The sequence below is a fragment of the Bos taurus genome, chromosome 7 (assembly GCF_002263795.3).
Source record: "Bos taurus isolate L1 Dominette 01449 registration number 42190680 breed Hereford chromosome 7, ARS-UCD2.0, whole genome shotgun sequence".
NCBI lineage: Eukaryota > Metazoa > Chordata > Mammalia > Artiodactyla > Bovidae > Bos > Bos taurus.
The window spans coordinates 80,568,512-80,593,223 of NC_037334.1; the positions used below are offsets into that span (position 1 = coordinate 80,568,512).

The 24,712-nt window shown below is 39.4% G+C and overlaps 1 protein-coding gene across 11 annotated transcripts in view; it reads left to right on the forward strand.

Annotated features, from left to right (window-relative positions):
- The first annotated feature begins 255 nt into the window (after positions 1–255).
- Positions 256–24,712, forward strand: part of ZFYVE16 (zinc finger FYVE-type containing 16) — a 51,690-nt gene continuing 27,233 nt past the window's right edge. Inside the window, exons 1-6 of one of the 11 annotated variants that reach the window (XM_015472353.3) lie at positions 256–416; positions 3,456–3,579; positions 16,469–16,577; positions 17,208–19,480; positions 21,521–21,617; positions 24,494–24,655. In XM_015472353.3, the coding sequence (XP_015327839.2) occupies positions 16,508–16,577; positions 17,208–19,480; positions 21,521–21,617; positions 24,494–24,655 (2,602 nt within the window). In that variant the 5' untranslated portion in view covers positions 256–416; positions 3,456–3,579; positions 16,469–16,507. Of the gene's footprint in view, positions 417–547; positions 1,313–3,455; positions 3,580–16,468; positions 16,578–17,207; positions 19,481–21,520; positions 21,618–22,454; positions 22,510–24,493; positions 24,656–24,712 lie in introns of those variants that run through there. The other 10 variants (XM_059888292.1, XM_005209708.5, XM_015472354.3 and 7 more) reach the window with 10 other exon arrangements.

The following is a 24,712-nucleotide window of genomic DNA, read 5'->3' on the forward strand; positions in this document are numbered from 1 at the left end:
GAGAGCCCTTGGGAATGGCCAGTCAGCTGGAGGGCTTAAGGCTTGGCAGTGGGTTAGGAGCATTTCTGTTGCTGCCAGGAGCAGGCGGGGTGGGGTGGTTGCAAAACTAGTCTGAAGCAAAAAAAAAAAAAAAAGTGAGGTTTTCCGGGATAACAGCAGCGCCGGGGGCCGGGGGAGCAGGCCGGGTTGGCTGCCCAGCAGGCGGGTGTGTCCAGTACAGGCCGGAGGACGCAGGAGGCTGGGGGCGGGGGGCGGGGGGAGCTGCGTCCAGGTCAGCGAAGGACAAAAGAAGCCGGACAATGACGCCGGTCACCACCAGATCCCGGCTCGAAGGCCTCTAGTGAGAAACCGGCTCCCAACCTACGGCCGATTTTCCCGGCATTCGCGAGACCCCAGAGCCTCCTCAGGCATTTCCGGTAAGAAGCCCGGGGCCCGGGGCTTAGACCCCTGCATCGCAGAGCGCAGGCGCCTTTCGATACTGGAGGCCGCGGACGCCGAAGGAGGGGGCGTGCGAGTCAGAGGAAAGCCTCTTCTGCGCCTGCGCTTTGTGTTTTTCCCCGGTCGCGGAGGATAGGGTTTGGAAACAAACCTTGAGCCGACGTCTAGTACTCCCTGGACTCCCGGCCGGGGTCGCCCTTCACTCCTCCGCGCGGCGTCTCCGTAGGTCATCAGAGAGCTCCGCAGAGGTGTGGGGAGGTAAGAGTTCCCTGTTACAGGCCTCTTGGCTTCTCCTCACCCCCGTTGCCCTCACGGAGGGGGCGGGGTGGCCGCTGGTCGCGCTGCGCTAGGCGCTGGGTCTGGCCCTTCTGCGCCTCCAGGGGCCGAGCCTTGGGGCCCCAGGAACCATTCCTTTTCCGAGCCCCCTGAAACTGGCTGGGAAATCAGCACTCTCAAACCCAGCGGCCCCCTTAGTAAAGCCTGGAGGGCCGGACCAGGCTAGGGTGGCAATCACGGCGACTGTTTGCCGGGTCCCACCCACTTGGGCCGCCCGGAGTGCTCGGCGCTGCCCCGGGGAGCGACCCCCTGGGGCCGCGGCGGGTGGAGGGAGAAGCGCCCCCCGTACCCCTGGGCCGCCTGTCCGGCCGGGGCTGGGGTACAGCGCATCCCGGAGGGGCTGCCGCTCCCCGGAAGAGAGTGGCAGCCTCTACGCCGAAAGGACTCGGCCCCCGCAGACCGATCTGTCATCGCCGCCCGAGCTCTAGCGAAGCCTGTTCCCGCACCCAGGCATTTTTCTCGTCGTTTTAGACCCGAAGGACGCGGTGGTGTTCCTCCCGTCTACGTTTTCTTTTGTACCTTTGAAAATTTATAAAAGGTGATCTAACTTTTAAAGTGTTAACTTCATTTGTACTACTGTGATTGCCTATTATTATATTCCAGACTGAGGGTGTTTTTGCACCCTCTAGCCCCCACATTTGATAACTATTTTTTTCTTTGACAAAATAGGCAGCTTGTTGATCGAATTAGGTTCCTTAATTTATTGTTTTGAGCTTGTCTTTTGAATTGGCAGAAGTTCAGTGGTTTGATTTAGTAGAACTAATTTTTCACCTAATTTCTTTCCTTTTTTTCTCCCCCGGATATTAAACTGCATGTTTGGTGTAAAATTTTTTTTTAATATTAAAATAAAGGAAAAGGGGAGATAATCAACTATGATTCCACAGTTAAAGGTAATCAACAATAGTTAATTTTGACTTTTTACTTGAGTCTTTTCCCCATGGCATTTTCTTAATGAAGATGATGAGATTTTCTATACAGTTGGATTACCCACTTTTCCTGCTAAAATTATATTTTGAGCATTTCCCCATATTTAAAAAAAACTTCATAAATATAACTTTATGATTTTGATTACAAAATCATAACTGATAACATGAACCAACTGTCTTTTGAAATAGTTATATTACAGGTAAAACTGAATTCCCTGTTAACTATCATCCCCTAGTATGCTAGATAATATGAAAGTATCACAATTTATTTAATCCAATGGGTCTCAGGTTCCCTTTCTACTCTTAAAAATTATTGAGGAGTAATAGAGTTTTTGTTTTTCTAATGAAGAATATATACTACTTTAGAAATTGAAACTGAAAATTAATTTTTTTATTTATTCATTTAAAATTAACAAGAAACCAGTTAACTATATATTAATAATATATGTTTAAAATAGCTAAAGTATTTTTTTTAATATTGGTGGGGTTTTTTTTTTTTTTTTACATTTTTTGTAAATCACTTTAACATCTGGTATTATAGGAGACAAGTAGAATCTCATTTGGTGTGCTACCTTATTTAAGCTGAAGCGTATTAAGAAAATCCATCCTTGCACAGATAAATATTTGGACAGGAAAGCCCTCACCCTGACAAAAGATTTGGTTTTTAGGGGCCCTCAGACCACAGTTTGAAAAAGCTGATTTAATCGTTCTCATATCGATGAGCTGTTAGGTTCTTTGCAATTTTCACTATTACAAACACTGCAACATTGAAAGTTCTTTGTGATGTATTCTTGAGCATAGTACTAGTGTTTCTCTAGACATAGAATTGCTAGGTCATAGAGTATGTACCTAAAAAGTCTTGACAGACATAAACATCACTTTTGATGTCTACATAACTTTTTATGTCCTAATGTTGGTGTCTAGATTGTTTTAATTAATGATCTGGCATAATATCTTTGCATAGTTTTAGTCGTTTTGAATTATTTTCTTGAATTTATGGAATGAGAATTATTAGATCAAATCTTAGGAATCTTTCTTAAGTCTTTTGGTATGTTCCCCTGACTGAGTATACCGGTTTACTTCTTATCATCAGGGTCTGTGATGCTCTTTTTATCAGACCCTTACCAACCATGTGTGCTTTTATTAATAGAAAGATTGTTTTCTGATTTAGTAGGCAGCCAAAGGTATGTATTTTAATTCGTGTTACTTTGATAGTGTGGACTGTACACTGAATTTTTTTTCATAATTTTACTAGTTCATATTTTTTGCCTGTTTATGGTCCAGTGTCCAAGTGTTTTTCTAAAAGATTTGTAATATCTTTTTATATTATAAGGATACATGCTATCATTTTTTGAAGGAAAGGAACAAAATTAACTTTTTTCCTATTTATAGTAGTATATTTTTGTTAAAAAATACTATAAGGACATATAGATATGAAAAGCTTACATAATCTCAGACACCATTATTAATAATTTGGTCTTTGCTCCTCTGTATTTTTTTTTCATTGTGCCTTTGCTAATACTATCATTTTTTTTTTTTTACAACTTATTTGTAAAAATGAGTTTGTACTATGCATGAGGTTTTATAATTTGGTTTTTTCTTTTTTTTGTCTTTTAACATTATATATTGGATATTTTTCTATAGAAGTACATAGAACTCTGGGCAAAGTTCTTTCAGAGTGGCTTTAGGAACACCAGCTGTGACCTTTAGTTATCTGATGTCAGGCTCCTGTCGTCTTCTGTATTCTCTTCCTAGGTGATTTCATCTGTTAACAGCTATGTGCTGCCAATTTCCAAATCTTTATCTCAGACCTCTCTCCTGCATTCCAGATCCTTACATTCAACTACCCATTGGACATCTCCCCCAGGACAGTCTCAAGGTACTTCAAACACCAGTCTAAACGTAAACTCTTGTTTTCCTTTAGTCCTGTTCCTCTTTGTATTGCCCGTTATGGTCAGTGGTACTGCCGGCCACCTAACTGATCTTACAGTTCAGAGGTTAAAGCGTCTGCCTGCAATGTGGGAGACCTGGGTTTGATCCCTGGGTTGCAAAGATCCCCTGGAGAAGGAAATGGCAACCCACTCCAGTATTCTTGCCTGGAGAATCCCATGGATGGAGGAGCCTGGTGGGCTACAGTCCATGGGCTCACAAAGAGTCAGACATGACTGAGCACTTCACTTCACTTCACTGCGGGCCACCTACTCATTGTGATGGCAACCTAGCTAATCCTAGCTTTCTCCCTTATTTTCACTCTCCAAAAGTCACCATTCTTTAGCCACTTGTATATCTGTTTCCTTTCTGTCTAATCTGTCTCAGTTCAGATTCTCATCATCTCTCACTTGAACCATTTCAGGAGCCTCCTTACTGTTGTTTTTTTGTTTTCTGACAAATCTTCCACGTTGTTGCCAATTTGGTTTCACTCATGAAGAGATTTTTAAAAATCATTTTTGTAAAACTAAATACTGTAAGTACTTGTTTGTAAAACTATGTGTATATAAATAACCAAGTGAGTAAAGATCCTACTTAAAACAGGTTATTATGCACATGTAAATAAAATTCCTTAGAATAGGCAGTATATCTTGTATTTCTTTTGTGTCTTCTCTACAAGGTGGATTACTGGCACAATAAATTTGATTGAAATGGGAAGTATGTGCAGTTTAATAAGATTTCATGTCAAAAGATTTCAGTATCACACTTCCTTCGTGGCTCAAATGGTAAAGAATCTGCCTGCAGTGCAGGAGACCAGGGTTTGATCCCTGGGTCGGGAAGATCCCCTGGAGAAGGGAATGACAACCCACTCTGGTATTTTGTCTGGAGAAGTCTATGGACCGAGGAGCCTGGTGGGATACAGTCCATGGAGTGGCAAAGAGTTGGACATGACTGAGCAACTAAGCACACACCCATCATACCTTTTATAAATTATTAGATTATGATTTAATTATCCTACTTTTTGGGTATCTTTTAGGTGCCTTAAGAACATAGTGCTTAGTAGTATTGCTACTTAGAAATACTTTGTAAGTAGAAATTCCTTATTAAGTATTACTTAATAAATTCTGTATTCTTTAAGAAAAATTATCTGGCCTTTTCTAATGAGAATTGTTTCTTTCAGTTCTGCACTTTATTTTTTTTAATACATTTTGTATTCAGAGTTCCTTCATTACTTTTTGCTATGTTTATTTTTAATGTAATATTTATCAAAAGGCTACCTGTACATAATTTAAAAAGTCAAATAATACTACAAGACTTATAATGAAAAGCAGCCCTCTGCCCTCATCCTCTCCCGTAAATCCTACTCTGCAGAAACAAAAGCAGAAGCAACTTTTCTAAGTGTTCCTCAGCGGAATCACAAACAGAAAATAATTTGACTGTTTTCTCAGTTCCCCCAAGGGTGATTTATAACTACAATTGACCCTTGAACAACCCAAGTTTGAACTGCAGGTCCACTTATTCATGGACCTTGAGTTTTTTCAGTAGTAAATAAATACTACATACTACATGATCCTGCTTGGTTGAATCCATGGATACAGAGGAATTTCAGACACTGAGGAACTGTGGATATGGAGGGCCAACTATAAGTTATACACAACTTCATGAAGAGTCAGCTCCTGTAGCCCACTGTTAAAGGGTCAACTGCAGTAACACTTCAGATGCATAGGAGAGATGTTAATTCATTACATAGAGTGGATGCCTCAGGCATTAAGGATTAATTATCTCACAGAACCTTTATCGAGAAATGTTGCCCCACAGTCAGCAATTCAACTCTTTTCACCTCTAGTTTTTTAAATAACGTGCTTTCTTATACAGCTCTCTCTCTCCCCTACTCCCATCCTACCACAAAGTAAACAAACAAGTAAGTTTTAGATATTATTTACCAACTTCCTATTACAGAAGATGGGAGTTTAGTTTTGTTATACCAACCTCCACATTTAAACACCGCACTTCTCTCCTTTATGTTTGCATATTATATGTTAATTTTTAGGGGCTTCCCAGGTGGCTCAATGGTAAAGAATCTGCCTGGCAATGCAGGAGACAAGGAGTTGCAGGTTCCATCCCTGGGTTGGGATGATCCCTTGGAGGAGGACATGGCAACCCACTCCAGTATTCTTGCCTGAAAAATCCAGTGGACAGAGGAGCCTCCTGCTGCTGCTGCTAAGTCGCTTCAGTTGAGTCCGACTCTGTGCGAGCCCAGAGATGGCAGCCCACCAGGGAGGAGCCTATCGGGCTACAATCCAAAGGGTCCCAAAGAGTTGGACACGACTGAGCACACAGCACACATCATTTAGCCATGTAAATATTTTGTACAGCTGAGCTAGGTAGTGTATTATAATGATATGTTCTTATATAATTTTGTGTTTTTCCTATAGTTAAAATTATCTTGGTTTTTAAATATATCTTTTTTTATCTTTAATATGTTAACAAACTTTCAGACAAGATGTAAATCTTTGGTAGATTCACACATGTCAGATAATATGTTTGTTTACAGCATCTCTCCTGTCACCCTGCCTCCATCTTGATGGGTAGCTCTCTAGGCCTGTTGCACAGCTGTCTTCCTGAAGTGACCTTTTATGGTCATTTGTGAATTTCTTTTGTCTCTCCCCTGTGGTGGACAGCTTGTTTCCAGGATGTCAGGTCTTTCTTCCTTGGTGTCTATTACCTTCATGTTGGCAAAGTACATTTTCTAGTAGTTGCTGAAAAAGACTGAGTGGGAAGCACATTTTGACATACCTCCTTCATTGTGTGTGTGCACCATATGTGCACATGCATTTCCTTACTTTCTGGCATTATAAGATACTCCATGCTCTTGTATATTTCCTGTCCCAGTCTTAGCGTCAGCCATTTCTGCAAGGAACCTTGGTTCCTTTTGTTGAAGAAACACACAGGCACTAGTGTGTTTGTTGCCACTAGGATTGTCTTGCTTTTAGGCCCTTTTAGCTGATGGAGCAAGAGATAAATGGGTTTATGATAATATCTATAAATATTTCAAGTAAAAATTATTACAAATGTGTAACCACCTGTGTCCATATTAAGGTGAACATGAATTTATTCTGATGTCTCCAACTCAAATTTGTTATCATATGGATCATATTCTAGCTCTTCCCCTTAACTTATCTATAACCTTTCCTTCTAAAAGTGGGAGACCTTGCTCCCACCATCAGCCATCCATTTATTTAATTTCATTTCTAGCCTATGTGTATGGTGGTTTCAGAATTAACCCATACCCCCATGAGAAACAGTTTTATCAACTAGAGCAGCGGTTCCCAACCTCTGGGTGGTTTGCCCCAGGGACCAGTTTTATGGAAGACAAGTTTTCCATGGACCGGGCTGGGGAGGGTGCTTTCAGGATGATTCGAGTGCATTACATTTATTCTGTGTTTTATTATTATTATATCAGCTCTACCCCAGAGGCATTAGATCCTGGAGGTTGGGAATCCCTGAACTAGAGTATAATGCTTGTGTTGCTTTTAGACTCCACTCATTTCCCAAGGTAGAACTTTTATTTTTCCACCCTTTTCAGCATAGTTGTTTTATATATTCATAATGCATTTAGACCTTTTTTTTTTTTTTTCCAAATTCTGCATTCCATCTGAGTTCTCGAGCCTTCTAAATATTTTTTAAATTTGCATACATTGAGATTGTTCTTTGTATTACGAAGTTGTATGGGTATTAAACACTTAATGTTTTGTATTCACTATTATAGTATTATAGAGAATAATTTCACCACTCTAAAAAATCCACTTTGCTTTACCTGTTCAGTCCTCCCCTAGTCCAAAGCACTGGTTATCACTGATGTATTTACTGTCTTTCTAGTTTTACCCTTTCCAGTATATCATAAAATTAGAAACCTATAGTAGTACATAGATGTTTTTTAGACTGACTTCTTTTACTTAGCAATACCCATTTAAAATTCTTCCATCTTTTTGTGTATTGATAGTATGTTTCTTCATATCACTGAATAATATTCCATTACAGGGACGTACCAAGGTTTATTTATCCACTCATTGAGGGACATCGTGGATGCTTCCACATTTTGGTGGTTATGAATAACATTGCTATAAACTTTCACATCTAAGTGCTCGTGTGGACATAAACCTTTAAATCAGTTGGGTAAATACCTAGTATTACTGCTGCTGGACCATATGGTAAGACCATATTTAGTTTTAGAAGAGACTGCCAAGGTGTCTTCCAAGGTGACTGCACATGTTGCATTCCTAAATGAAAGTTCTTGCTGCTTGGCATCCTTGGGGCATTTGGTATTGTCAGGTTTTTTTTGAATTTCAGCCATTGTGAGAGATACAAAATGGTATTGTATTATTTTAATCTGTAGTTCTCTAAAGATAAATGATGTTCAGCATTTTATCATATCTTTGTTTCAAAATTTTATATCTTTTTTTAAATTAAAAACTAACGTCATTTCTACTTTGGCTGTGCTGGGTCTTCACTGCTGTGCAGGCTTTTCTCTACTTACAGTGAGCAGGGGCTCTTTTTTGTGGCGCGTGGGCTTCTCGTTGCAGTGGCTTCTCTTATTTCAAAGTACGGCCCCCAGGGCTTGTGGGCTTCAGTAGTTGTGGTGTGTGGGCTCAGTATTTGTGGTTCCTGGGCTCCAGAACATACACTCCATGGTTGTAGCACAAACTTAGTTGCTCCATGGCATGTAGGTCTTCCCAGACCAGGGGTCAAACGTGTGTCTCCTGCACTGGCAGGTAGATTCTTTACCACTGAGCCTCCAGAGAAGCCTTTTAACTTTTATTTTATATTGGAGTACAGTTGATTAGTCAGGTGGGCCTTAGAAAGCATCACTACGAACAAAAGCTAGTGGAGGTGATGGAATTACAGTTGAGCTATTTCAAATCCTGAAAGATGGTGCTGTGAAAGTGCTACACTCAATATGCCAGCAAATTTGGAAAACTCAGCAGTGGCCACAGGACTGGAAAAGGTCAGTTTTCATTCCAATCCCCAAAAAAGGCAACGCCAAAGAATGCTCAAAACTACCGCACAATTGCACTCATCTCACACGCTAGTAGAGTAATGCTCAAAATTCTCCAAGCTAGGCTTCAACAGGACGTGAATCGTGAACTTCAAGATGTTCAAGCTAGTTTTGGAAAAGGCAGAGGAACCAGAGATCAAATTGCCAACATCCGCTGGATCATGGAAAAAGCAAGAGAGTTCCAGAAAAACATCTATTTCTGCTTTATTGACTATGCCAAAGCCTTTGACTGTGTGGATCACAATAAACTGTGGAAAATTCTGAAAGAGATGGGAATACCAGACCACCTCACCTGTCTCTTGAGAAATTTGTATGCAGGTCAGGAAGCAACAGTTACAACTGGACATGGAACAGACTGATTCCAAATAGAAAAAGGAGCACGTCAAGGCTGTATAATGTCACCCTGCTTATTTAACTTCTATGCAGAGTACATCATGAGAAACGCTGGGCTGGAAGAAGCACAAGCTGGAATCAAGATTGCCAGGAGAAATATCAATAACCTCAGATATGCAGATGACACCACCCTTATGCAGAAAGTGAAGAAGAACTAAAAAGCCTCTTGAGGAGAGTGAAAGAGGAGAGTGAAAAAGTTGGCTTAAAGCTCAACATTCAGAAAACGAAGATCATGGCATCTGGGAAATAGATGGGGAAACAGTGGAAACAGTGTCAGACTTTATTTTTTGGGGCTCCAAAATCACTGCAGATGGTGTCTGCAGCCATGAAATTAAAAGATGCTTACTGCTTGGAAGGAAAGTTATGACCAACCTAGATAGCATATTCAAAAGCAGAGACATCACTTTACCAACAAAGATCCATCTAGTCAAGGCTATGGTTTTTCCAGTGGTCATGTATGGATGCGAGAGTTGGACTGTGAAGAAAGCTGAGCGCCGAAGAATTGATGCTTTTGAACTGTGGTGTTGGAGAAGACTCTTGAGAGTCCCTGGAACTGCAAGGAGATCCAACCAGTCCATTTCAAAGGAGATCAGCCCTGGGTGTTCTTTGGAAGGAATGATGCTGAAGCTGAAAGTCCAGTACTTTGGCCACCTCATGTGAAGAGTTGACTCATTGGAAAAGACTCCGATGCTGGGAGGGATGGGGGGCAGGAGGAGAAGGGGACGACAGAGGATGAGATGGCTGGATGGCATCACCGACTGAATGGACGTGAGTCTGAGTGAACTCTGGGAGATGGTGATGGACAGGGAGGCCTGGCGTGCTGCGATTCATGGGGTTGCAAAGAGTCGGACACGACTGAGTGACTGAACTGAACTGAACAGTTGATTAACAATAATTGTGTTTATTTTGGTTGTACAGTAGAGTGATTCAGTTATACATATACATGTATCCATTCTTTTTAAAAATCTTTTCCTATTTAGGTTATTACAGAGAATTGAGCAGAGTTCCCTGTGCTTTATGTTGTTGTTCAGTCACTCAGTTGTGTCTGACTCTTTGTGACCCCATGGACTGCAGCACACCAGGCCTGCTTGTCTTTCACCATCTCCCAGAGCTTGCTCATACTTATGTCTGTTGAGTTAGTGATGCCATCTACCCCATGTTGCCTCCTCCTCCTCTTGCCCTCAGTCTTTCCCACTGTCAGGGTCTTTTCCAATGAGTTGGCTCTTTGCATCAGGTGGCTGAAGTATTGGAGCTTCAGCATCATTCCTTCCAATGAATATTGAGGATTGATTTCCTTTCTTATTTGGAGACATATTTGTTCAGAACTCTTGCCCGTTTTTAAATTGGATTGTTATCTCCTGGGGAAGCTAGAAAGTTCAGGCTATGGAAAAATCCAAACGAACTTTTTGGCCAACCCAATAATTATTGAATTTTAAGAGTTTTTTGAGGATTTTAGTTACAAGTCCTTTATCACTTATGTGTTTTGCAACTCTTGTCATCCACTCTGTGGCTTGTCTTCTCATTTTCTTAACAGTGTCTTTTTCAGAGCAGATATTTTTAACTTTATAAGGTCCAACTTACCAATTTTTCTTTCATGTCTCATGTCATTACTGTTACTGCTAAGTCACTTCAGTCGTGTCCGACTCTGTGCGACCCCATAGACGGAAGCCCACCAGGTATTCTCCAGGACGGAGAATCCCGTCCCTGGGATTCTCCAGGCAAGAACACTGGAGTGGGTTGCCATTTCCTTCTCCAATGCATGAAAGTGAAAAGTGAAAGGGAAGTCACTCAGTCGTGTCCGACTCTTAGCGATGCCATGGACTGCAGCCCACCAGGCTCCTCCGTCCATGGGATTTTCCAGGCAAGAGTACTGGAGTGGGGTGCCATTGCCTTCTCATGTCATTGGTCATCACCAAACCCAGGGTTTGGGAAGTTTTCAGCTATTATGTCTTCAAATATGTTCTCTCTGCTCCTTTCTCTCCTGAAACTCCTTTAATGTAAAGTTAGTACATTTAATGTCATCTCAGAGGTCTCTTAAGTTGTCTTTTTTTTTTTTCCTTAATTTTTTTTTTCCTGTTCAGCTTGAGTGATTTCTACTACTCTGTCTTCCAGTTCACGGATCTGTTCTTCTGTATCATCCTACTGCTGATTCCTTCCAGTGTATTTTTTTCTCTCAGTTATTATATTCTTCAACTCTGTTTGGGTCTTTATATTTTCTAATTCTTTGCTAGAAACTAATTTCTCACTGTGTTCATTTGTTCTTTTACCAAGTGCTTTGAGCATTTTCATGATCATTACCATGAACTCTATATCAAGTGGGTTGCTTATCTCCACTTGGGGTGGAGTTCTTCTTCTGGGGTTTTCTTTTATTCCTTCATTTGGGACATACTCCTCTGTTGCCTTATTCTTTGTATTTGGTAGGTTGGTTACACTTCCTGATCTTGGACTAGTGAAACCTTATGTAGAAGATGTCCTGTGGTGTCCCGCACCCACTGCCCTCTCATCCCCAGACCTATGTGCTCTAGAGAGTGCGCTCTGGGTGGACTGCAGGGGCCCTTCCTTTGTGGTGGGATGACTGCTGTGGGCATCCTGGTAGGTGTGGCTGACCTCTTCTTTGGTTTGGTTGCCAAGCTCTAAGTAGTGTGAAGGCTGCCAGCTGCTGGTGGCAGGGGCAGGTCCTGGCATGGCTGGCTGTATGGCCTGGGATGTTCCAGTCCTGATGCTGGGCTGCTGGTGGACAGGGCTCGGTCATGAGCTGATTGGCCCAGAACTAGTACTGGCCCATTAGTGGGCGAAGCTGGGTTCTGAGGCTGGTGTTGGCCTGCTGGTAGGTGGGGCTATTTCATGACATGGGTGGCTTTGAGGTCTGGGATGTCCTGGAGCTGATGCTGGCCTGTTGTTGCTTGGGTCCATATCTTGTGGCTAATAAGCCAGAAGGATGCTTGTCATCACAAGTGTCCACATGGTAGAATGAGCTCCTCAAAATCACTGGTGCCAGCATCTGTGTCCCCAGGGTAAGTCCCAGTTGTCTCCTGAAATCAGCAAGTGAGTCTGAACAGCCTCCTTTCAAATTACTGCTTCTGCCCTGGATCTCAGAGCATGTGTGATTTTGTGTGAACACTTAAGTTTCTACCAGCCCTCTGGCTCTCTTGAGTATAAGCCAGAGCCTAATGTTTAGAGGGCTTGTCCTCCTGTTGCAGGACCTCCAGGCTGGGAAACTTGCTGTGGGGCTCAGGCTTCTCATTCCTTGGGCAGAACCTCTGCAATCATTTATGCTGTTTATGGGTCACCCACCCAGGGGTATGTGCCTTGACTGTACCATGTCTCCACCTTTCCTGCCCATCTTCTTGTGGTTCCTTCTTTATATTAGGTTATAGAAGATTTTTTCTGCAAGTTCTCATCAGTGGTTGCTCTTTAAATAGTAATCTTGGGACTTTCTTGGTGGTCCAGTGGCTAAGACTCTGCATTTCCAAAGCAGGGAGCCTGGGTTTGATCCTTGGTCAGGGAACTAGATCCCGCATGCTGCAACTATGTTTGCCTGCGACAGCTAAAAGATCCTGCATGCCACAACAGATGAAGATAACCGCATACAGCAGCTGAGACCTGGCGCAGCCACAGTAAATAAATATTTAAAAGATAAATAGTAGTTTTGATGTGTCCATGGAAGGAGCTATAGATATTTTGTAGATATTCTTTACCAAACTGAAGAAGTTCCCCTCTAATCATAATTTCCTGAGAGTTTTTATCATGAGTGTTGGGTTTTGTCAAATGGTTTTTCTTTTGCATCAGTCAGTATGATTGTTTGATAACTCTTCTTTAGTCTGTTGATGTGGTACATTACATTGATTAATCTTCAGATGTTGAACCCACCTTTATACCTGGATAAATCCCATTTGGTGGTTGTGTATAATTCTGTTCATGCATTGTTGGGTTCAGTTTGGTAATACCTTGTAGATTTTTACTTCTGTGTTCATAAGCTACATTGGTCTGCAGTTTCCTTTCCTGTAATGTCTTTATGGTTTGGTGTTATGAGTCATGCTGGTCTCAGTTTTCTGGAGGAGACTTTGGAGAATTGGGATCATTTCTTCATTAAATGTTTGGTAAAATTCAAAAGTGAAGCTATCTAGATTTGGTGACTTATTTTGTGGAAGGTTATTAATTATTAATTCAGTTTCATTAATATATGTAGGACTTTAGGTTATCCTGTTTCTCCTTGTGTGAATTTTGGTAGTTTGTGTTTTTCAAGAAATTGATCCATTTCATTGAAATGATCAAGTTTGGGGATATAGAGTTGTTCATAATATTCCTCTATTTTTCTTTAAGTGCCCATGATATCAGTAGTTATGACCCCTCTTTCATTTCTGATATTGGTAATTTGTATCTCTCTCTTTTTAAAACTAGCCTAGTTTATCAACTTTAGTTTTGTAAAGAGTTTTTGTTTTCAGTGATTTTCTTCATTTCTCTTACTGTTTTCCTGTTTTTAACTTACTGATTTCTGCTCTAATGTATTTTATTTATCTTTTCTGCTACCTACTTTGGCCTTAAATTGCTCTTTTTCTGATTTCCCAAGATGGAAGCTTAGCGTATGGATTTTTAGATCATTCTCCTTTTTTAATATATGCACTTAATACTATTAAAAACCCCTCGAAGCACTGCTTTTACTACATCCCGTAATCCTCACTTGAATTTTTAGATTTCTGCTATCAATTTCCATGATTACTTTTTTCTTCATATCTTCCTTATGTATGGCTTCCTATTGCTGTTTCATAGTTGTGTTGCTTTTTTTCTGAGAATGTAAGTTTCTTTGATGTTTTCTTCTTCCTATATTATCCCTTCCTCCAAGTTCCTTTTATTTCTTTTGGTGTCTGTGTGTTTTCATGTACTTTTGTATATGTATGGTATAACCACAATTTAAAAATGGAAATAGAAGTAATACAGTTAAATGAATTAGGATGACATACCATTGTTATTGAGAATTGTTCTGAAGTTTACCTTGTGCTAGCATAATTAATTGTTCTTTGAAGATGACCCTTTCTTTCTGTCTCTTCTGTCTTCAGGATTCAAAGTTTCACTATAGAGTAACTGTGGATTCCTCTTTGCAGTCTGTTGAACCATGTGAGGGTTAGGGATGCTGACCTTCTCTGCTGTCACAAATTCTTCCATAACTACAGTCAGTCCTCCGTGCCCATGGTTCTTCCATATCCATGGTTCCACCAACCCTGATTGTGCAGTATTGCAGTATTTACTATCGAAAAAAATCTGCATGTCAGTGAACTGTGCAGTTCAGACCCATGTGGTTCAAGGGTCAGCTGTATTTATGTTGCTTGGTAATGGGTTACCTGTATCTGTTGTGTCTTTAATCAGTTCTGGAACTCCTGGCATTATCTTTACAAGCATTCTTGTTCCATGCTCTCTAGTCTCCTTGTAGGGCTCCATTCTCATTCTGTCATCCATGTTTGTTAACTTCTTTTTCATATGTTCTTCTTCCCTATTTCTCTGGGCTGCATTTGAGGGTATTTCTTCAGATAGGTCTTCCGTTCTTTGATTCTGTATTAAGCTCTGTCTAACCTTTTTAATTACGTCTTTAAAGTATCATTTTTTTGAGCTTCGTGTCCCCAGTTTGTGGTGACTATCATCGGTGGCTCTAGTAAAGCGCTCTCATTTGTTTATTGTCTTTTATCTTTCATTTCCCTCTCCTTTTCCGTACTTCAGGCCACCATTCACATGTGTTTAATAATATATATCTTTTTGTTTGTATATTATTGCAAAATTTGTATTGTATTACAAAAGCAACAGTTTGTAACAGACTGAAAGCTTAAAAAGTCATTCACTATCAGCTGTTTGAGGAACATTGCTGGAAGTGTTCCCCCTTCTGCACTTAGTCTTAGTTGCTTTCTTATGATGTCGTTTAACTTGTCCCTCTATGCTTGAATTTCCTGTAAACATGCAGTTAGTGCTAAAAGCTTGATTAGATTTGGAGTCAGTTACTGTTTTTGTTTTTTAAGGCAGGAATATTTTGTATGTGATTCTATGTCTTCCACATGAAGCACATAATGTTTGGTTCTTTCACATTTATTGATGGTGAAATTGATCACTGGATTCATATGTATTGGCCTGATTCCACGTTATAAAGTTTCCCACCAGCCTTTCATCCAACAGTTTTAACATCCATTGATAGCCATTGCCTAGTCCATTTATTGCATTAGGGACTATGAAGAGATGATTTTTTAAATGTTAATATCCTTCTGCATTTATCAACTGGAATTCTTATCTAAAGAACTCTTCCTTAGCAGCTATTTTGTTATCCTAAAGTATGTTTTGTAAATAAAGGGCAAAATAAATTCTTAGTTCTTTTCTCTTAATATATCAATTTTCAGAGTAATGAGTTACTGCCCTAGCAATCCTCTAATGAGTGGTGTTTTTTGTTTCTGTTCTTAATATCATTATGCTCTCTTGGTGTGTGTGTGTGTTTTAATCCATTTGATTTGTGGTCAGGCCTCATTTATTTGATGTTCACTAGTCCCATTTAGGGCTTCCCTGGTGGCTCAGAGGTTAAAGCGTCTGCCTGCAATGCGGGAGACCTGGGTTCGATCCCTGGGTTGGGAAGATTCCCCTGGAGAAGGAAATGGCTACCCACTCCAGTACTCTCGCCTGGAGAATCCTGTGGACGGAGGAGCCTGGTAGGCTACAGTCCATGGGGTTGCAAAGAGTTGGACACGACTGGGCAACTTCACTTTCACTTTGTCCCATTTAAGCCAGTGGGATCGCGTTTAGCTTAGCCCCTGTGTTCTTTTATATTGTCCCATTAGTCATTGATAGATTCCTTTAAGGTCTCTTAGGCTTATTTGGTGGAGTTCCTGCCACAAATCAAAGATTCATCTACTTTATTCATAAAGTTAATTTTAGCTTTCTTGTACCTCTCTTGTATGCTTATTTTCTGTTTCTTTAATTTCTGCTCTTAGCTTGTTTCCATTCTTTCTTTCCTAGTTTAAGCATCTAAGTCTCTACATATCTGTTGAAGTGCCACTTTTACTGATTCTCACAAGTTTTTACGTGCAGTATTATTTATATGTAGTATATTTTATATTATTTGATACATGGTACTTAAACTGTTTTTAGTTTTCAACTATGAATTCTTGGACCCATGAGTTATTTAGATGAGTGTTTTAAATTTGACAGTAGTTTATATATACATGTTATATTGCTTAAAGAGTTTGTTTTCATGTCATTTTTGTATGTATAGAGGAATTTCCCCAGATATATCACAGATTCTTCAAAGCAATACTCTTAAATTTTGTGTCTGTTCCCTGACTGTGTTTCTTGGCATGCAATACATGGAATTAAAGGAATATAATGAATTAAAGGAACTATCATACTTTGTATTTTTTAGCCACACAAGAATTAAATTCTGAATAAGTCTACAAGTAGAATGGACAGTTACTTTAAAGCAGCAGTCAGTGACTTGGACAGACTTCTCGATGATTTTGAACAGAATCCAGGTTTGTACCATTAATGTAATTTTAAAATGTCAGTAATGAGTACTCTTAGAAAATACGGTTTCAATTTTGGTCACATGGTTATCTTCTGTAAAACATTCACATATCTCTGTATAATGAATTAGTATATTCTTATACTGAATAGAACCAATAGCCAGACATAGAAATAAGAAAACTAAAAGTTTCTTTCCAGATATAAATTTAGGTAAAAAAAAGACCTTTAAAACCAGCATATCAACCAGCTAAAAGCAACTTGTGAGTTCTTCATAAAATTGGTATTTCATTACTATGAAAGACAGTGTTTTTCACATCTTAGGATGAAGACAGGGAAACTGGTGCACAGCACAAAGAAGTTAGATTGTTTTTCAGCTCTTCCTTAGTCTGGTTTTTATAGTGCAACAGAGTTACTTTAAGTAGAGTTTCTATCATATTATGACATCTACATAAATAAAGGTAAAAACCCCAAATAGTTTAAATCCAAATAAAAATAATCCTGGAATTATTACCATTCTGCAAGAGAGTAATCTATCTCTGGTCTAAAAAAACAAGCTTAGAAGTTGTAGAAACCATAATATCTTTGTAATAATTTTGCTTTGGGTCTCATCACTAACAGTATGTTCCTGTTTTAATTAGATGAACAAGATTATCTCCAAGATGCACAAAAGGCATACGATTCTAAGCACTATTCAGTCTCTTCAGAGTTGACTGCCTCACAAGTAACTTCATTGCTACCAAAGGATCAGCAGTGCATTAATTGTTGTGTCTCATCAGAAACAGGTTATGAGACAAATCAGATTGCCCTGAGTGAAAAAGGACTTGGGGGACTAACTTCTTTACAAAATGAAAAAAATGTAACAGGGCTTGATCTCCTTTCCTCTGTGGATGGCGGCACTTCAGATGAAATCCAGCCTCTGTATATGGGACGGTGTAGTAAACCTGTCTGTGATCTGATAAGTGACATGGGTAATTTAGTTCATGTAGCTAATAGTGAAGAAGATATTAAAAAATTATTGCCAGATGATTTGAAGTCTAGTGCAGATTCCTTGACTGGACTGGATTTATCTTCAGTGTCGGAAACTTTCTGTGTGTCTTCAGCAGACCATGGTAATAATGCAGTCAGAGAGGAACAGAACGATGTCAGCTTGGAATTACAAAACAGAGGAATCAGTGGAACTACAGAATTTGGTGTAAAAGTAGATAGAGCACTTTCAGATTCATGTAATTACAATGAAAAAGAAAATTTAGAGGATAAAAAGATCTCTAATCAGTCAGAACCAGTTGCTGATTTTAACATGCCATCTGCTTTGACTCAACAAAGTTCCAAAGCGTTTGATGCCAAAGACCACCCACAGCACAAGAACCAGCCATGTGAATTAGTAAAAGCTGTTGGCTGTTTGGTAAAAGAGGAGGAAGAGGTGCCAGTTAAAGCTGCCACAGAATGCTTAAAAGAAGGAGGCAGCACAAGTGCTTTGTCTTGCAGTCTTCCAAAAGATGGAGGTTTATGCTTAAATGATCCAAATTTAAGAGATGAAAATTCCAAGTTACCTGACTTTTCCTTTGAGGAAGATAGGACTGCTGTATTTATAAAAGAATCTGCAAAAGAAGACTCAAGAAATGTAGATCTTAATGATAATAAAGATGTAATCCAAGATTCTGCTTCAGCTTTACATGTTTCAAGTGAAAATACATACTCCTCATTGTCCTGTCTTCCAGTACCTGGGTCTTTGTGTGGATCTTTAATTGACAGTAAAGGTCATGGTGGTTTTTTACCCCAGAATGAAAATAAAGATAATGTACAGGATGCAGTGACTGTACATGAAGAAATACAGAAGAAAGTTACTTCAGGTGGGGAATCTTTTAAGGAGACTGATCTTTTGAAACAGGATAAATGTAAAAACATACTTCATCAGCCATTAACTGAAAAGATGGGAGATAGAAAGGTAGATTCTAACCAGATGGTAATTAGAGTTGAATCTATGGATTACGTTGATAACAGCAGTTCTTATACAGCTGCAGAATCTCAAATAGAGCTTTCTGGTGCTAGTGCCCCAGAATCTCCTGATCATTGTGAAGGTCTCACTTTTTCAAGCAATGATATTGATGGACAAGACTTAGATTACTTTAACATTGATGAAGGCATGAAAAGTGGCGCACCAATTAGTGATGCTGAACTTGATGCCTTTCTCACTGAACAGTATCTTCAGACGAGTAACATAAAATCATTTGAAGAAAATATAAATGATGCAAAACCTCAAATGAATCAGATAGATATGAAAGGCCTAGATGATGGAAATATTGATAATATATATTTTGATGCTGAAGCAGGAGCTACTAGGGAAAGTCCTGGTATTAATATGATTTGTGAAACAATTGATAAACAAAATACAGCTGAAAATGGTAGCCTTTCTTTAAGCGAAAAAAGTACAGTTACAGTTGAACAAGGGTTATCTAGCAGTAAGTCTGAGATTACAAATGAATTATCAACCTCTGATAGTAACAGTCAGTCTGTGCATGTTGGAGGGGCCAGGCCTAAGCAATTGTTTAGTGTTCCATCAAGAACAAGGAGTTCAAAGGAACCAAATAAACTCGATGTTCCAAATATGCCTGAAAGTAAACCTAGGACAGCAAATACCATTGTCGCAACCACCTGTACTACAGATTCTGTGACTGATCCTCAGGTTAGCTTCGATTCTAATTACATTGATATAGAAAGTAATTTTGAAGGTGGGTCCAGTTTTGTAACTGCAAATGAAGAATCTCTTCCTACAAACACTTGCAAAGATGGCCTTGTTTTGGGCCAGAAACAACCTACTTGGGTTCCTGATTCAGAAGCTCCAAACTGTATGAACTGCCAAGTCAAGTTTACTTTTACGAAACGGAGACATCATTGCCGAGCATGCGGAAAAGTAAGCTATGAAAATGTTTGTCTTTTATTCTTTTGAGGCATTTTAAATGAAATGTTATGTGACAGAAGAACTGATTAATAGATGATTACAAGATTCAGTTAATTTAAAATCATTGTTTTTCATTTATGTGGAAATATATAAAGCCCTGCCATTTTTATAGATTGCTTGAGGTTTGAATAAATATCACACAGTCATGGGTATTACATACTGGGAAATGAGGAACACTAATTTTTGTGAAATCTAACAATATGTGTCATTTTCTCCCTGACATTAACACATCAGATGCATGGAATTCAGTTTAATTCCAGTTTATCCTTGAATACTTAATTCCAGGACTACTATGCAAGCTAGTGTTACGCTTGATACCTGAGGTAAACACTGAGAAAAAAAGCAGATTGACTTGCATGAGGTTCAGAACGTTGAAGATGACTTCATTTGTGTTCTGTCTTGTCTGTGAATTCTAAGGCTTGCCTATAGAAATAACGTTGCATTTTTCCCCAGCATTTTCAGCTTTTCTTTAGTTGCTGCAAGTAGGGGCTACTCTTTAGTTGCAGCGTGCGGGCTTCTCACTGCAGTGATTTCTCTTGTTGCGGCTTAAGGGCTCCAGGTTGCTCAGGCTTCAGTAGTTACGACTGAGCCCATGGGCTCAATAGTTTCGACTCCCAGGCTCTAGAGCACAGGCTTAAGAGTTGTGGCACACGGGCTTAGTTGCTCTGCAGCGTGTGGGACCCTCCTGGATCAGGGATGCCTGTGTCTCCTGCATTGGCCAACAGGTTCTTGACCACTGAGCCACCAGTGTGTGTGTGTGTGTGTGTGTGTGTGTGTGTGTGTGTGTGTGCGCGTGGTGCGTTAGTCGCTCAGTCCTGTCCGACTGTTTGCGACTCCATGGACTGTAGCCCTGTGTGTGTGTGTGTGTGTGTGTGTGTGTGTGTGTGTGTTAGTCGCTCAGTCCTGTCCGACGGTTTGCGACTCCATGGACTGTAGCCTGTGTGTGTGTGTGTGTGTGTGTGTGTGTGTGTGTGTGTGTGTGTGTGTTAGTCGCTCAGTCCTGTCCGACTGTTTGCGACTCCATGGACTGTAGCCCCCCAGGCTTTTCTGTCTGTGGAATTCTCCAGGCAAGAATACTGGAGTGGACTGCCATTCCCTTCTCCAAATGTAAACCAGCTGCTGCTAAGTCGCTTCAGTTGCATCCGACCCTGTGCGACCCCATAGACGGCAGCCCACCAGGCTCCTCTGTGCCTAGGATTCTCCAGGCGAGAACACTGGAGTAGGCTGCCATTTCCTTCTCCACCAGGGAAGCCCTCTGTCTGTGTTGTTTGTTTGTTTTTAATTGAGTATAGTTTTACAATATTATGAAAGTTTCAAGTATACAACATAGTGATTCCCAATTTTTAAAGATAATACTCCATTTGTAGTTATTATAAAATACTGGCTATATTCCCTGTGCTGTACAACATATCCTAGTAGTTTATTTTACACTTGTTAGTTTATGCCTTTTAATCCTCTACCCCTGTCTTGCCCTTCCCCACTTTCCCCAGTGGTAGCCACTAGTTTGTTCTTTATAAATCTGAGTCTGTTTCTCTTTTGAATAACATTCTACTTTTAAAAGTTGTAAAGGAAGGAGACTTCCCTGACAGTCCAGTGGTTAAGACTGTACTTCCACTGCATGGAGTTTGGGTTTGATCCCTGATTGGGATTCGAAGATCTCACATGCAATGCAGCACAGCCAAAAAGTTTAAAAAAAAAAAAGTGGGGTTGTAAAGGATGACAGAAAGGTTTTAAAATTGTGAACTTATTAAGAAAGTTTTTTTCCCTTCTAATTAGCGTAATTGATTTAAAGGAATTCTCGTCAATAACATAATTTTAAATTGTAGAAACCTCATTTAAGTAAAACAATAAAAATAAAAAGAATCATTTTAATAATTACCTATGATTATGATGATTAGAAAGATTGTCATGTAATCAGAAAAATGGTGTTTGCCTCCAGTAGGTATAACCATGCTTGAAACAAAATCAAATTTGATATTTTATTCTCTTCAGGTATTTTGCGGTGTCTGTTGTAATAGGAAGTGTAAATTGCAGTATCTAGAGAAGGAGGCAAGAGTATGTGTAGTCTGCTATGAGACTATTAGTAAAGGTGAGTATGAACCTGACATTTCTTCTTCCAGTAATTGAATATATCTTAAAAACAACTAGATTGTGACAAAGATAAACTTCTTTATTTTCTTAAGGCGAGGACCTAGTGTTGACTTATCTGGCTTAGGTGGGACATCCCAAGGCTTGGTTTCTCTTCTTTTTGTTCCACTCTCACAATTATTACTACCAGTCTGGAAAGGAAGCATTCAGTTTCTGGGATGGCAGTTCATTAACTTGTAACAGGTACCAGGTCCCTAAATGCTGCATTTCATCCGCCTGTTTGTTTTTGTCACCATCATTGTCGTCCTCATCATCTTAATCTGAACATTTATAGAATACCTACCAGTAAATATTACCCAGTCTTATATATTAATAGCATAAGGCAAGATAATAGTTCCCACCTTATGGAAAATTACAACCTACCGTGGGAATGAAAGATAAGGTAGTAATATTTATAATTTTTATATAAATTCATAGGACTGTTACACTATTTATACAGTTTCGTCTTTTACATATTTCTCTCCTTTCTCAGTTTTATAATTTTGTTTGTATGTTTAGTTTACTATTATTATCAGCAAAAATCTTGGTGGTCTTACTTTAGTTCTCACAGTTGTGTATGTGTCTATATATATGTATGTTTGTTTTTTTCTTCAAATACACGTTTGTTCTTTTGAGTAAGTACTTCTTGGCATTTTTAAAGATTTGTTGACAGTTTAATTCCCAGCAAATATTACTTGGGACTTTTAAGACCAGACCTGTGCACTAGCTCAGGTACTGCTTCCTGTTAGCCAGGAGAAGAAATACCTGATAATAATTTGTTTTTCTCTTTTGAATGAAGATAAATTTTTTCAGCAATTCTTCAAAAAGCTCTGATGTGAGTCTGTTAGCCTGAGGTAAGCTGCTTTACTCCCTGCTGTTGACCTCTACTCTGGAAGATAATAGAGTGTAAATCTTTTAATATTTCCACAATACCACCAGTCTTTATGAAGAATTTAAGTACTTAAATCTTTTGCTTATGCCATTTCAGTAGCCTTTAAGACTACTGCTGGTACTGTTAGCCAAGCAATCGCTAGAATTAAGAAATCTTAGAGCAAGCTCCAACATAATTATCTCTCCTCGGTTAAAAATAAAGCAGCCATGAAGATTTGAAACATTCTTCGAGTTGACAAGTCAGATTTTTAGGTGAACATTAGAACATACTCTGACTCTGAGGATCCAGGAGAGAAGATATGGTCATTAAAGAAACCAACTAGGAAACTGAGATCAAGCATTAGTTTATTAAAGAAAATATTTTGAATGGATTTATTTAGATATCTGTTTTATTTATTCTGTTTTGATATAACATGTAATTTCATTTGTAGCTCTGTTTATCATTAATTTATACACCACAAGAAAACATAAATAAGTTACTTTAACACCAACGTTAGGGTTGAAAATAGTAGACATGATCATTTAAAATAATGTTACTAATAGAAAAATGGCTCGAGGACTCTTTTAGAACAAATTCCAGGAAAAAGAAAAGATAGTTTCGTTATAGACTGGATAATGAGGAAGTTGTGCTAAAACTGTGTAAGTTTTAAAGAAGCATGCATGTGAGTGCCATTACATAAACTTAGGGCAGGTTGGAAATTACTTTGAAACTCTGGGTATTGCGTTTGGATTTTGTTCGGTTAGAGGAAGTCATTGCATGAGGGTGCTAATTTAGTGGCGCTTGAAGACGGTTATTGTAGCAGTGGCAGCATTTGTAGCAGATCAGTTTGGAGAAATGCTTACGGGAGAGCTGCGAGTGCTGTTCCATGTTGTGCGGGTGAAACATCATTCAGCAGTGCTCAGGCACTGTTCAGTGCTTTAGAGGTCCAGCTGAAAACAAAACATGGGACGTTTTGATCTCATAGAGCTTATGAATGTGGGGAGTGATGGATAGGATAGCAAAGAGAATATCAGATGGTGATAGTATTCTAAATAAAAATAAAAGTGTAAGAGGGATAGATGGTAACAGATTTGGGGGCAAGAGGTGGTTATTTTAAAAGGTGGTAAGAATAAGGGCTTATGATACTATGGTATGTTAAGCAGAGACTTGAAGGAGATAAGAGAATAAAGCTATATGGAAGAACATGCCAGGCAGAGAGAACAGTAACAGCAAAGACCCTAACCTAGAAGAGTGCTTGCTTCACTGTTGAAGAACAAGGAGGCCTCAGTGGCTGTATCATGATGAGTAAGTAGGATTTTAGTGAGAAATGATATCAGCTGACTAGGAAAGCAGAGGCGGGATTTATAGAAATGTAGACAAAGACATTTTCCTTCTTAGGAGAAGGAAATGGCAGCCCACTCCAGTGTTCCTTCTTGCCTGGAGAATCCCAGGGGCGGGGAAGTCTGGTGGGCTGCTGTCTATGGGTCGTCTATGGGTTGCACAGAGTCGAATATGACTGAAGCGACTTAGCAGCAGCAGACTAAGACGGGGTCTTGTGGGCCACTGTAACAACTTAAAATTTCATTTTAGTAGGGAAGCCACTAAGGATTTTAAGCAGAAGAATGATACGATAAGGATTTATGTCTTAAAAGAATCACTAGGAACTATACTGGAAATAGACTCTAAGGGTGCAATGGCAAAAACAGATGGTCATATTAAATAACAATGATTTTCTTTAGTAAATACCAAACATAAGCCAAAATTATATTGAATTAACTAATTGGTAGCTTATACTGAAGTAGAATGCTGCCAACTAAAATAAGGAAGTAAGAATGTTATCTTTCCCACGTGCCACTTCTCGTTTAGCCATTTGATTTCTTTCTCCTTACAACTTGAAAAATAGAATATTTATCATAACTTACTTTGAAGTTTAAAAACATCTGAGATGAATTTTTTTCCCTTTATAGCTCAGGCATTTGAAAGGATGATGAGTCCAACTGGTTCTAATCTTAAATCTAATCATTCTGATGAGTGTGCCACCGTCCAGCCTCTTCAGGAGACTCAAACATCAAGTATACCTTCACCTACAACTTTACCAATCTCAGCACTTAAACAACCAAGCGTTGAAGGTAACTAGAAGAAAATTCTGTCTAATATTAAAGATAAATTATTAAAATAGAAGTTTT